Here is a 13,842-nt window from a genome sequence, read left to right on the forward strand (position 1 = left end):
AGATTTGATCGCATTTGGGATCTCCCCGTTTTTTTGGGATTTTTTTTCACAAAACCCCGATTTATTTTGGGGTGCCGGGTTTTTTGGGGTCCCACAGGTACCCGAGGATACTGAAAATGTCCCCCTAAACCCCTCCAGTGTCACCCCAAATGTCCCCAAATGTCCCCAAATCCCCATGAACGCCGACACCAAGCACTGAGCGCACACAACGGGGTCGCATTTGGGATCTCCCCGCTTTTTTTTTTTTGGGATTTTTTTTCACAAAACCCCGATTTATTTTGGGGTGCCGGGTTTTTTGGGGTGCCACAGGTGCCCGGGGATGGTGAAAATGTCCCCCTAAACCCCTCCAGTGTCACCCCAAATGTCCCCAAATCCCCATTGACGCCGACACCGAGATTTGATCGCATTTGGGATCTCCCCGTTTTTTTGGGATTTTTTTTCACAAAACCCCGATTTATTTTGGGGTGCCGGGTTTTTTGGGGTGCCACAGGTGCCCGGGGATGGTGAAGGCATCCACGCTGCCGCTCATGGTTCGTGCTGGGAGGAGGCAGAAGCGTCTCTGGTCCGACTGATATTTGTACAAAGCTTCCACCATTTGTAGGGGAACGTTTCGGGGTCCCGAGCCCGAAAGTCGTTTTAGGGTCGGGGGGATCCCCCCTAAAGCGTAAACGCCCCGGAATTGGCATCCCCCATCCCGGAATAGGATCAGCAGCTGCTGGGCTGAGCTTTGTTCCATTTCCTGGGGAAGGGAAAAAATGGGGTTTTGGGGTTTTTTAGGGGGGTTTTTGGGGTTTTTTAGGGGGGTTTTGGGGTTTTTTAGGGGGGGTTTGGGGTTTTTTAGGGGCGTTTTTGTGGGGTTTGGGGGGGGTTATGGGGGGATTTGGGGGTTTTGGGGTGGTTTTGGGGGTTTTTTAGGGGGGGGTTTGAGAGGATTTGGGGATTTTTGGGTTTTTTATGGGGGGATTTGGGGGTTTTGGGTTTTTTTTATGGGGGTTTTTATGGGGTTTGGGGGTTTTGTTTTTTTTTTATGGAGGTTTTGGGGTGATTTGGAAGTTTTTGGGGTTTTTTATGGAGGTTTTGGGGTGGTTTGGGGTTTTTTATGGGGGTTTTTAGTTTTTATGGGGGTTTTGGGGTTTTTAGTTTTTTTATGGGGGTTTTGGGGTTTTTTTATTGGGGTTTTGGGGTTTTTTATGGGGGGTTTTGGGGTCTTTGGGGGGGGTTGGGTTTTTTAATGGGGGGGTTTGGGAGGATTTAGGGTTTTTTTGGGGTTTTTTATGGGGGGTTTTGGGGTGGTTTGTGTTTTTTTATGGAGTTTTGGGGTGATTTTGGGGAGTTTTGGGGTTTTTTTATGGGGGTTTTGGGTTTTTTTATGGAGGTTTTGGGGTCGTTTGGGGTTTTTTTTTTGGGCTCCCTGTGGGGTCTGGAGATCCCAAATTGGGTTGGGGGGGTTTTTGGGGGTGGTTTTAGGGGATTTTTTGGGGTTTTGGGGCATTTTGGAGGTTTTTGGGGTTGCTATAGGGATTTAGGATCGCTATAGGATTTTTGGGGCTCCCTGTGGGGTCTGGAGATCCCAAATTGGGTTGGGGGGGTTTTGGGGGGGTGGTTTTAAGGGATTTTTTGGGGTTTTGAGGCATTTTGGAGGTTTTTGGGGTTGCTATAGGGATTTAGGATCGCTATAGGATTTTTGGGGATTTTTGGGGCTCCCTGTGGGGTCTGGAGATCCCAAATTGGGTTGGGGGGGTTTTGGGGGGTGGTTTTAGGGGTTTTTTTGGGGTTTTGGGGGTCTCACCTGCAGCACTTTGGCCCTCAGGGGGGCGTTGGGGGTCCCGGCCAGCACACAATGGGCCAGGGCGTTCTGGATCAGAGGACGGTTCGAGCGGGCCGTGGGCTCCTTGTACAACCTCGGGCCTGGGGGGCAAAATTTGGGGGGTCAGGGGGGATTTGGGGGGGATTTGGGGTCACCAGAGAGGGATTTGGGGGGTCGGGGAGGATTTGGGGGAGAAATTTGGGGGTTTTAGGGGGAAATTTGGGGGTTTTAGGGTCACTGGGGAGGGATTTTGGGGGTGTCTAGGGGGGGAATTTGGGGGAATTTGGGGGGGTCAGGGAGGGATTTGGGGGAAATTTGGGGGGGTCAGGGGGGTTTTGGGGGGATTTGGGGTCACCGAGAGGGGTTGGGGGAAGATTTGAGGGTCGGGGGGGATTTGAGGGGGAATTTGGGGGTTTTAGGGGGGAAATTTGGGTTTGTAGGGGGGATTTGGAGGGATTTAGGGTCATTGGGGAGGGATTTTGGGGGGTTAGGGGGGAATTGGGGGGTCAGGGGTGGATTTTGGGGGATTTGGGGTCCAGAGAGGGATTTGGGGATAGATTTGGGGGTCAGGGGGGGATTTGAGGGGAAATTGGGGTTTTAAGGGGGGGAATTTGGGGTTGTTGGGGGAATTTGGGGGATTTAGGGTCATTGGGGGGGATGTGGGGGGGTTTTGGGGGGATTTGGGGGATTTGGGGTGAGATTTGAGGGGTCTGGGGGGGATTTGAGGGGAATTTGGGGGTTTTAGGGGGGAAATTTGGAGGATTTAGGGTCATTGGGGAGCGATTTGGGGGGGGTTTTGGGGGGGTTTGAGAGTGAACTTGGTGGGGTCAGGGGGGGATTTGGGGGGATTTTGGGGGATTTGGGGTCCAGAGAGGGGGTTGGGGGAAGATTTGGGGGGTCAGGGGGCGGATTTGGTGGAGAATTGGAGGTTTTAGGGGGGAAATTTGGGGGGGAATTTGAAGGATTTAGGGTCATTGGGGAGGGGATTTGGGGGGTCTAGGGGGAATTTGGGGGAAATTTGGGGGGTCAGGGGGATTTGGGGGGTTTTGGGGTCACAGAGAGGGATTTGGGGAAGATTTGGTGGGGTCAGGGGGGATTTGGGGGAGAATTTGGGGGTTTTAGGGGGGAAATTTGGGGGGAATTTGGAGGATTTAGGGTCATTGGGAGGGGATTTGGGGGGGTCTAGGGGGAAATTTGGGGATTTTGGGGGAATTTGGGGGGTCGGGGGGGATTTGGGGAAGATTTGGGGGGTCAGGGGGGGATTTGGGGGGGATTTGGGGAAGATTTGAGGGGTAGGGGGGGATTTGGGGGGTTTTAGGGTGGAAATTTGAGGGGTTATTTAGGATTTCAGGGTGGGATTTTGGGATATTTTGGGGTGATTTGGGGGTATTTTGGGTAATTTGGGGAGGGGTCTCACCCCTGTAATCCAGCCCGGGGGGAGGAGGGGTTGGGGGAATTTGGGGGGGATTTTGGGGGGTCCCGTGGATTGAAAGGTTCAGGGGGATTTCAGGGTGGGATTTTGGGGTATTTTGGGGTGAATTTGGGGTATTTTGGGTAATTGGGAGGGGTCTCACCCGTGTACTCCGGCCCGGGGGAGGAGGGGTTGGAAGTCGTTGTCCCCAATCCCGCCCGGGGGGGAGGGGCTCGATTTGGGGGACCCCCGGCCCCGAGGGGGACCCGGCCCGGCTGGGGAGAGGGGGGGGGGAAAAAAAATAAAGAAAGGGGGAGGGGGTCAGGGGTGAGAGACCCCCCCCCCCCAAAAAAAAAAATTATCCCAAAAAAACCCAAAATTCCACCCCAAAAAAACCCCAAAGACCCCCAAAATTCCACCCCAAAAAATCCCAAATTTCATCCCCCAAGACCCCCAAATTCCCCCCCAAAATTTTTCCACCCAGACCCCCCCCAAAATTCCCTCGAAGACCCCAAAATTTCCCCCCCAAATCTTCCCCAAAACCCCCAAATTTCCCCCCCAAATTCCCTCCCCCCGACGCTCCCCCAGACCCAAATTTCCCCCCAGACCCTCAATATTCAACCCCAAATCCTCCCAAAAAACCCCAAAATTTTCCCCCCAGACCCCCAAAATTTCCCCCCAAAAACCCCAAATCCCCCCCCCGGACGACCCCAGACCCCAAATTTCTCCTCCCCCAGACCCCAAAATTTCCCACCCCAGACCCCAAAATCCCCCCCCTTGACGCCCCCAAGACACCAAATTTCCCCTCCCCAGACCTTCAAAATTACCCCCCCAAATCTCCCCCCCAGACCCCAAATTTCCCCAAAACCCCAACATTTTCCCCCCAAAACCCCAAATCCCCCCCCCCCTGACGCCCCCCAGACCCCAAATCCCCCCCCCTTGACGCCCCCCAGACTCCCAAATTTCCCACCTCACTCTGTGACCGCGCCCCCCCGCCCGGCTCAGCCACGCTGGACAGGGACAGAGTGCTCTGGGAATAGACCTTGGACAGGCGGGACCCTGGGGGGGAAAATTTGGAGGGCTGAGACCCCTCCCCAAATTCCCTGAGACCCCTCCCCAAATTCCCTGAGACCCCTCCCCAAATTCCAGACACCCCTCCGAAACTCAGAGACCCCCCCAAAACTCAGAGACCCCTCCCCAAAATCCCCCCAATGCCCCAGATTCATTTTTTGGCTCTTCAGCCCATGAAGCCCCCAGACTCAATTTTTGGGGATTTCCACCCCCTCCCGAAGCCCCCAGCCCCATTTCCAATCCCCCAGCCCCATTTCCAATCCCCCAGCCCCATTTCCCAATCCCCCCAGCCCCATTTCCAATCCCCAGCCGCATTCCCGAAGCCCCCCAGCCCCATTTCCAATCCCCCAGCCCCATTCCCGAAGCCCCCAGCCCCATTTCCGAAGCCCCAAGCCCCATTTCTCAATCCCCCAGCCCCATTTCCAATCCCCCAGCCCCATTTCCAATCCCCCAGCCCCATTTCCCAAGCCCCCAGCCCATTTTAGGGGTTCTCCTCCTCCCCTCGAAGCCCCCACGCCCATTTCCCAGTCCCCCAGCCCCATTTCCAACCCCCAGCCCCCATTTCCAACCCCCCCAGCCCCATTCTCCGAATCCCCCCAGCCCCATTTCCCAATCCCCCAGCCCCATTTCCAATCCCAGCCCCATTTCCAACCCCCAGCCCCATTTCCCAATCCCCCAGCCCCATTTCCAATCCCCCAGCCCCATTTCCCAATCCCCCAGCCCCATTTCCGAAGCCCCCCAGCCCCATTTCCCAATTCCCCCAGCCCCATTCCCGAAGCGCCCCAGCCCCATTTCCAATCCCCCAGCCCCATTCCCGAACCCCCAGCCCCATTTCCAATCCCCACAGCCCCATTTCCCAATCCCCCAACCCATTTCCGAAGCCCCCAGCCCCATTTCCAATCCCCCAGCCCCATTTCCGAAGCCCCCAGCCCCATTTCCAATTCCCCAGCCCCATTTCCGAATCCCCCAGGCCCCATTCCCGAACCCCCCAGCCCCATTTCCAATCCCCCAGCCCCATTCTCCAATCCCTAGCCCCATTCCCGAAGCCCCCAGCCCCATTTCCGAAGCCCCCAGCCCCATTTCCCAATCCCCCAGCCCCATTTCCGAAGCCCCCAGCCCCATTTCCCCAATCCCCCAGCCCCATTCCCAATCCCCCAGCCCCATTCCCGAAGCCCCCAGCCCTCATTTCCAATCCCCCAGCCCCATTTCCCAACCCCCAAGCCCCATTCCCGAACCCCCAGCCCCATTTCCGAAGCCCCCAGCCCCATTCCCGAATCCCCCAGCCCCATTTCCAATCCCCCAGCCCCATTTCCAATCCCCCAGCCCCCATTTCCCGAAGCCCCCAGCCCCATTTCCCGAAGCCCCCAGCCCCATTTCTTCCCATACCCAGCAGCCCTTTGGGGGGGCTCCTCCCCAAGGCCGAATCATCGCAGCACCGGGGCCGGGGTCCTCCCGAGCCCCCTCCCCTATTTTGAGGGTGGTCTCTGGGCGTTCCCCTCGTGCTTCCGACCCCCCCCCGCAGATTTTGGGGCTGGGGTCCCCCGTGGGGGTCTCAGGACTTTTTCCAGCTCCTCCATCAGCTTCAGTTGCTGCCTCCTCTCGTATTCCAGCCGGGTGAACTCCCCCCGCCGCGACCCCCCCCCCAAATTCCTCCTCCTGGGGGGGGGGTCTGGGGGGTGCCGGGGGTGGGGGAGGTTGGGGGGGCTCCGATGGGGTCTAGGAATAAAAAAAAAAAAAAAAAAAAAAAAAAAAAGTCGGGACCCCTCCTCAAAATTCTCTTCGAGAGGAAAAATAGTGGGGGGGGGGGGGGCGGGAAGGGGAGACCCCTCCTCAAATTTTTTTTTTGGGGGGGGGGGTTTTGAGGTGCTGGAGGTTTGGGAGACCCCCTCCTCAAATGTTGAAAACTCCAGCAAATTTTGGATGCTGTCATTTTTAAGAGCCCCCCCCTCCCCAAATTCTGGACTCTCCCCATTTTCAGGAACCCCCCCTCCTCAAATTTTGGACCCTCCCCATTTTTTGGAATCCCCTCCCCAAATTTTGAACCTCCCCCCCCTCATTTTTAGGAGCCCCCCTCCCCAAATTTTGAACCTCCCCCCTCATTTTCAGGAGCCCCCTCCTCAAATTTTGGACCCTCCCCATTTTTGGAGCCCCCTCCCCAAATTTTGGACCCTCCCCATTTCCAGGACCCCTCCCCAAATTCGGGACCCCCCCCTCACCTGTCCGGGGGCTGCTCCTGCCTCCGCCCCCCAGAGGCGGCGCTGCCGCAGGGGGGGAGGGGCGCGGCGGGGGGGGGCGGGGGTCGCTGTCATCGAGCTGCGACAGGGACAGGGGGACATGGGGGGGACATGGGGGGGGACATTGGGGGGGACATGGGGGGGACACCCCCGGTGTCACCACCATCCCCTCCCTGTCCCCAATGCCCCCAAAGCCCCCCAATGTCACCCCTGTCCCCAATCCCCCAATGTCCCCATGTCCCCCACTGATGTCCCCAGTGTCCCTCAATCCCAATATCTCCCCAATGTCCCCATTGTCCCCCCAATGTCCCCACTGTCCCCCAATGTCCCCACACTGTCCCCAAAGCCCCCCTGCCCCATTGTCCCCAGTGTGTCCCCACTGTCCCCATTATCCCCAATGTTCCCCCAATGTCCCCAGTGTCCCCAAAGCCCCCCTGCCCCCATTGTTCCCCAGTGTCCCCAATGTCCCCATTGTCCCCTCCCTGTCCCCAGTGTCCCCAAAGTCCCCCTGCCCCAGTGTCCCCAATGTCCCCACTGTCCCCAATGTGTCCCCAATGTCCCCAAAGCCCCCCTGCCCCATTGTCCCCAGTGTCCCCATTGTCCCCCAATGTCCCCAATCCCCCCCCCCTGCCCCACTGTCCCCAATGTCCCCACTGTCCCCATTGTCCCCCCAATGTCCCCAATGTCCCCAGTGTGTCCCTCAATGTCCCCAATCCCCCCCCCGCCCCACTGTCCCCAGTGTCCCCCTCCTGTCCCCCAATGTGTCCCCACTGTCCCCCAATGTGTCCCCAGTGTCCCCTCCTGTCCCCCAGTGTCCCCAATGTCCCCCAGTGCCCCCCAGTGTCCCCTCACCTTACAGAAAAACCCCACGCTGGCCCGGGGTCCCCCATTTCCCCCCTCAGTTGGGGACCCCTCCAGCGAGTCCCCTTCTCCTTCCTCCCTCCTCTTCCTCTTCCTCCTCTTCCTCCTCCTCCTCCTCCTCTCCTCCTCCTCCTCCTCCAGGTGCCGCTGCTGTCCCCTGGCTGTCCCCTTCTCTCCAGGTGACAAGGACACGTCGCTGGTGCCATCCCCCACAAGCCCTGGCCCTCAGGGTCCCCCTTGGGGACAGGGGGGACTCGGGGGGGGCTGAGGTGGGTGGGGGGTCCTCTGTTGGGGGAGGGGAGAGGTGGAAATGTCACCAAAGTGTCACCAGAAGAACACGGGGAAAAAACAGGAGCTCGGATGGGAGGGTTCAATTGGCTCCAATTTGAGTTAAATTGGTTTAAATTTGAATTAAATTGATTCAAATTTGAGTTAAATGGGTTCAAAATCTGAGTTTAAATTGACCCAAATTTGAGTTGAGTTTAATTGACCCAAATTTGAGTTTTAAATCTGTTCAAATTTGGATTAAATCAGCCCAAATCTGAATTAAATCAACCCGAATTTGAGTCAGATCTTCCCGAATTTCCCCAAATCTGACCCGAATTTCCCCAAATCTGACCCAAATCACCTCAAATCTGACCCGAATTTTCCCAAATTTCATCCAAATCTGACCCGAAATCACCTCAAATCTGACCCGAATTTCCCCAAATCTGACCCAAATCACCTCAAATAAGATCCGAATTTCCTCTCAAATCTGACCCGAATTTCCCCCAAACCTGACCCAAATCTGACTCAAATCGGACCCAAATCTGACCCGAATTTCCCAAATTTGACCCAAATCTGACCCGAATTTCCCCAAATCTGAGCCAAATTTGACCCGAATTTCCTCAAATCTGACCCGAATTTCCCCAAATTGGACCCAAATCTGACTCAAATCGGACCCAAATCTGACCCGAATTTCCCCAAATTTGAGCCAAATCTGACCCGAATTTCCCCAAATCGGACCCAAATCACCTCAAATCTGACCCGAATTTCCCCAAATCTGAGCCAAATTTTACCCGAATTTCCCCAAATCTGACCCGAATTCCCCCAAATCTGACCCGAATTCCCCCGAATTTCCCCAGATCTCACCTCCTGCTCTCCCCGCTCGTCCTGCTCCTGAGAGCCGAATCACCCCAAATCTGACCCGAATTTCCCCAAACCTGACCCAAATCTGACTCAAATCGGACCCAAATCTGACCCGAATTTCCCCAAATTTGACCCAAATCTGACCCGAATCACCCCAAATCCCCCCGAATTTCCCCCGATCTCACCTCCTGCTCCTGCTCCCGCTCGTCCTGCTCCTGGCCGTCGGCGAAGCGCAGCGAGCTGCGGGGTCTGCACGGGCACCTGGCTGGGCGAGAAGCGCCGCAGGTGAGGCAGCGTGTCCACGTCGTGGGGAGGGGTCAGCACCCCTCGTTAGAGGGGGAAGCCTCAGCTCAGCGGGCCGGGGTCTCCTCGGGCTACGGGGGTGGGGCTTTACGAGACCCCCCCAGTCGCGATTCCACTCGTGGATATCGCGACAGAACCCGCGCTTGCTCCTCCTCCTCCTCCTCCTCCTCCTCCTCCTCCTCCTCCTCCTCCTCCTGCTGCTGCTGCTGCTGCTGGCGTCGAATTTCCCGCCGTGTTGTTGTTTGTTTCCTCCTCTCCGTGCGGGTGCTGGAGAACCTGGAGCGTTTTTTGGGGTCGCCGAAGGGGTCTTGGAGGATTTGGGGAGGGGGATCACCCAAGCTTGGGGGGTTCCGTGGGGTCTTTGCTCCAGCAGGAGCCTCTTCTTGTTGTTGAGTCAAGCGTTGCATGTCGAGCTGCAGCGAGTTTCAGAGCCGCGCTCAACCTGGCCACGGCAGCTTCGTATTGACCCGCAGGGACTTGTGGAGTTTTCTTTGTGGAGCCCCCCAGACTCAATTCGTCCTCGGGAGGTGCTGGAGAAGCCCCCTCCTCATCTCGGCGGAGTCGTTGCAAAGCGTTTTGTCCCCAAACGTTGGCGGTGCTTGGCGAAAATGGCCTCGATTCTTTTTTTTTTGAGCCTCGATCGCTCGGCGTTTCTCTTCCAAACAGCGCTCCCAGCTGAGTCATTTTCGGCGCTGAGACCCCCACCCAATTCGGAGGGACCCCCCGGGAGTGGTGGTGGTGGTGGTGGTCGTGGTGGAGACCCCCCCACTCCCGAATTAACGCCGCTTGAATTTGGGGGCGCGGCGTTGGTGGCTTCCTCTAATTTTTTTTTTCCGTTCTGCAAAACTGGTCATGGGGCGAGCTGGATTTTGGGGAGGATTTTGAGGGGGATTTTGAGGAAGATTTTGAGAAAGATTTTGAGGAAGATTTTGAGGAAGACTTTGAGGAAGATTTTTGAGGTGTCCCGGGTGGATTTGGAAAATTTTGAGGTTCGGGGGAATGAAGGAAAAAAGCATCGGGAGCTCCGTCGGGGAGGAGACGCTCGGAGCTGTGGATGATCTGCAAAGCTTCCTCAATACTGGGGGGCTCGGGGGGCTCGGGGACACCGTTGGGGACACCAGGGGGGGTGGCAAGGGGTGGCCCTGGGGGGGTGGCGGGGGTGGGCGAGGCTGTCGAGGCTGGCGGAACGGGCGAGGGTCCCCAGCGGGGACCCCCCACGGGGTTTGCCATGACGATGTCGACGTCGCTGTCCAGACCGAAGGGGATGCTGAAGGACACGGGCTTGGGAGAGGGGGTGGCTGTGGGAAAAAGGGGAGGGGGATTTTTTTATTTTTTTTGGGGGGTGAGGGTGGGGGGGGACAAGGCCGAAGTGTCCCCAAAAAATCGCTGAGTCAAAATCTGAGCCGAGTCACCCCGAATCGGACTCGAATCGGCCCAAATGTGGCACAAATCGGAGCCCAAAACTGACCCAAATCACCCCCAAATCTGACCCAAATCACCCCAAATCTGACCCCTCAAACTGAACCCAAATCACACCCAAATCTGACACAAATCATCCTGAATTGGCTCAAATTTGACCCAAAATCACCCCAAATCTGACCCAAATCATCCTGAATTGGCTCAAATCTGACCCAAATCACCCTCAAACCTGACCCAAATCATCCTGAATTGGCTCAAATTTGACCCAAATCACCCCAAACCTGACCCAAAAATGACCCAAATCACCCCAAATCTGACCCAAATCATCCTAAATTGGCTCAAATTTGACCCAAATCACCCCAAATCTGACCCAAATCATCCTGAATTGGCTCAAATCTGACCCAAATCTGACCCAAATCATCCTGAATTGTCTCAAATTTGACCCAAATCACCCCCAAATTTGACACAAATCATCCTGAATTGTCTCAAATTTGACCCAAATCACCTCCAAATTTGACACAAATCATCCCGAATTGTCTCAAATTTGACCCAAATCACCCCAAATTTGACACAAATCATCCCGAATTGTCTCAAATTTGACCCAAATCACCCCCAAATTTGACCCAAATCATCCCGAATTGGCTCAAATTTGACTCCAAAAACGCCCCAAATTTGACCCAAATCTGACTCAAATTATCCCAAATTGACCCAAAACTGACCCAAGTCACCCCAAACCAGACCCAAAATTGACCCAAATCGCCCCAAATTTATCCACATCGCCCCAAAAATGTCCCTCAACCCACTGGACCTCCCCCCAAAACCCCCCAGGACCCCCCAAAATCACCCCAGGATCTCCCCAAATCCCACTGGGACACCCCCAAAATCCCACAGGACCCCTCCAGGACCCCCCCCAAATCACCCCAGAACCTCCCAAATCCTACTGGGATCCCCTCAAATCCCACTGGGATCCCTCAGGACCCCCCAAAATTTACCCAGGACCCACCAGGACCCCCCAAAATCCCCCCAGGACCCCCCCAAATCACCCCAGGACTCCCCCAAATCACCCCAGGACCCCCCAAAATCTCTCCAGGACCCCCTCAAATCCCACTGGGATCCCCTCAGGACCCCCCAAAATCCCCCCAGGACCACACCCAAATCACCCCAGGACCCCCCAAAACCCACTGGGACCCCCCTCAAATCCCACTGGGATCCCCTCAGGACCCCCCAAAATTTACCCAGGACCCTCCAGGACCCCCCAAAATCCCCCCAGGACCCCCCTCACCTGAGGGGTCTCTTGCTCCAGCCCTTCCCGAAGCCGTCGCCGTGGGGGAGGGAGGGGGAGTGGGGCAGGAGACCTTTTTTGGGGGGGGGGGGGAGGGGAAATGGGGTCACCCTCAGACCCCCAATGACCCCCCCCCAAAACAGCCCCTCCCCCCAAAAATTACCCCCCGAGACCCCCCCAAAATCTCATCAGGACCTTCCAAAAATTTCAATGAACTCCTCCAGGATGGTCCCTGGAAATCCCAGCCCGAATAAATCCCAAAATTCCTCCCAGGACCCCCCCAAAAATCACACCAGGACCCCCCAAAAATCCCCCAAGACCCCCCAAAATCACCCCAGGATTCCCCAAAATCCCCCCAGGACCCCCCAAATCCCCCCTGGACCCCCCAAAATCACCCCAGGACCCTTCAAATCCACCCAGGACCCCCCCAAAATCTCCTCAGGACCCCCCAAAAATCCCCCCAGGATTCCCCAAAAACTCCCCCAGGACCCCCCAAAATCCCCCCAGGACCCCCTCAAATCCCCCCAGGACCACCCAAAATCCACCCAGGATTCCCCAAAAACTCCCCCAGGACCCCCCAAAATCACCCCAGGATTCCCCAAAATCCCCCCCAGGACCTCCCAAAATCCACCCAGGACCCCCCCAATCATCCCCCAGGACCACCCAAAACCCCTCCCTGAGCCCACCCAGACCCCCCTCTAGGACCCCTCCCCAAATTTGGGGGTCTCACCTGGGGGTTGCCCCCCTCCTTGCAGCAGGGGGTGCCGGAAGTTGAAGCCAGGGGAGCTGGGGGGGGGGGGGGGGGGGAGGGTCAAATTTGGGGTGAAAAATCCCAAAATTCCCCTCCCCCCCCAAAAAAATCCAAATTTCCCCTCCCAAAATTAAAAGCCCCTCCCAAAAAAAAAACCCCAAATCCCCCCCCAAAATCCTAAAAAAAAAAATCCAAATTTCTCCCTCAAAACTGAGATTCACCCCAAATCTTAAAATCCTCCCCCAAAATCCCCCAAAAACTCAAAATCCCCCCCCCAAAAAAAATTCCCCCCCCCAAAAAAATCCCCAAACCCAAAAATTACCCCCCAAAAAAATCTCAAATTTCCCCCCCCACCCCCAAAAACCCCAAATTCCCAACAAAAAAAACCAAAATCCCCCTCCCAAAAAAACCCTCAAATCTCCCCAAAAATCCAAATTCACCCCCAAAAAATTCAAAATCACCCAAAAAAAAACCCCAAAATCTTCACCTGCTTTTGGGGTTTGGGGCATCACCACTGGCTGGAGATTCTGAGGGGGGAAAAAAATTTGAAAATTTCCCCCCCAAAAAAATTGGGGTCTCAGGACCCCCCCCCAAACTTTTTCCACTTTTTTTTCCCTTTTTTTCCCATTTTTTTTCCTTTTTTTTTTTCCTATTTAAAACTGTTTTTCTTTTTTCTCTTTTTTTTTTTCTTTCCAGATTATTTTCTGGTTTTTTTTTCCCAATTTTTTTTTTTTTTCAATTTTTCCACTTTTTTTTTCCCCATTTTTGAGATTTTTTTTTGTTTTGTTTTTGGAATTTCATTCCGTTTTTTGCATTTTTTTTTTTTGGAATTTCTTCCAAGTTTTAGAAAATTTTTTTTGGATTATTTTTTTTTGTCCACTTTTTCCCTAATATTTTTTCACTTTTTTTTTTTTTGGAGCTTTTTTCAATTTTTTCCACAAAAATTTTTTTTTTTCCATTTTTTTCCATTCTTGTCAATTTTTTATCATTTTTTTCTATATTCTCTCATATTTTGGGATTTTTTACAAAATTTCTTTTCAATTTTTGAATTTTTTTTTTAATTTCTTTAGAATTTCTCTTAACTTTTTTCCAATATATCTCAAATTTTTTTTTTCTTTTTTTTTCTTTTTTTTTTTTCCTTTTTTCCCCCCTTTTTTTCCATTCCTTTCTCTATTTCTCTCCTCATTTTTGAGGTGTCCCCCTCCCCAAATTTTTGGGGTCCCTTCAATCCCCCCCCCTCAATTTTGGGGTCGCCATTTTAGTTTCACTTCCCTCCATTTTAAGACCCCCCAAACTTTGTGACCCCCCTCCTCATTTTGAGCTGTCACCCCCCCCAAACTTTAGGACCCCCCCTCCCCATTTTTTTGGGGTCCCCCCCCACCCCCAAATTTGGGGTCCCCCCCCTTACCTGAGCCCCCCCCCAGCTGCCGGGGGGTGACAAAGGGGGGTCTCAGCACCTCGAAACACAGGAACAGCTCGGCCAGGAAAGCCCCAACATTCAACTGGGGGCACAGGGAGGGGTCAGGGGGAGCTCCCAGTGCCTCCCAGTATGGACCAGTATCCCCCAGTATCCCA

General features: G+C 54.7%; 1 protein-coding gene across 1 annotated transcript; it reads right to left on the bottom strand.

Annotated features, from left to right (window-relative positions):
* Positions 1–396: 396 nt before the first annotated feature.
* Positions 397–13,838, bottom strand: LOC106864484 (calmodulin-regulated spectrin-associated protein 3-like; the record flags this gene model as incomplete). The annotated part of the gene is given in 20 exon segments (XM_088154913.1): positions 397–739; positions 1,790–1,908; positions 3,382–3,424; positions 3,427–3,499; positions 4,199–4,277; positions 5,676–5,793; positions 5,795–6,005; positions 8,666–8,763; positions 8,765–8,838; positions 9,092–9,194; positions 9,196–9,240; positions 9,242–9,397; positions 9,399–9,443; positions 9,445–9,490; positions 9,636–10,093; positions 10,095–10,113; positions 11,517–11,589; positions 12,247–12,302; positions 12,755–12,794; positions 13,676–13,838. Coding segments are annotated over 20 exon segments (2,304 nt in total), but the record flags the coding sequence as incomplete, so codon positions are not given.
* Positions 13,839–13,842: the final 4 nt, after the last annotated feature.

Source organism: Sturnus vulgaris, chromosome 33 (genome assembly GCF_052056855.1).
Source record: "Sturnus vulgaris isolate bStuVul1 chromosome 33, bStuVul1.hap1, whole genome shotgun sequence".
Classification (NCBI taxonomy): Eukaryota; Metazoa; Chordata; class Aves; order Passeriformes; family Sturnidae; genus Sturnus; species Sturnus vulgaris.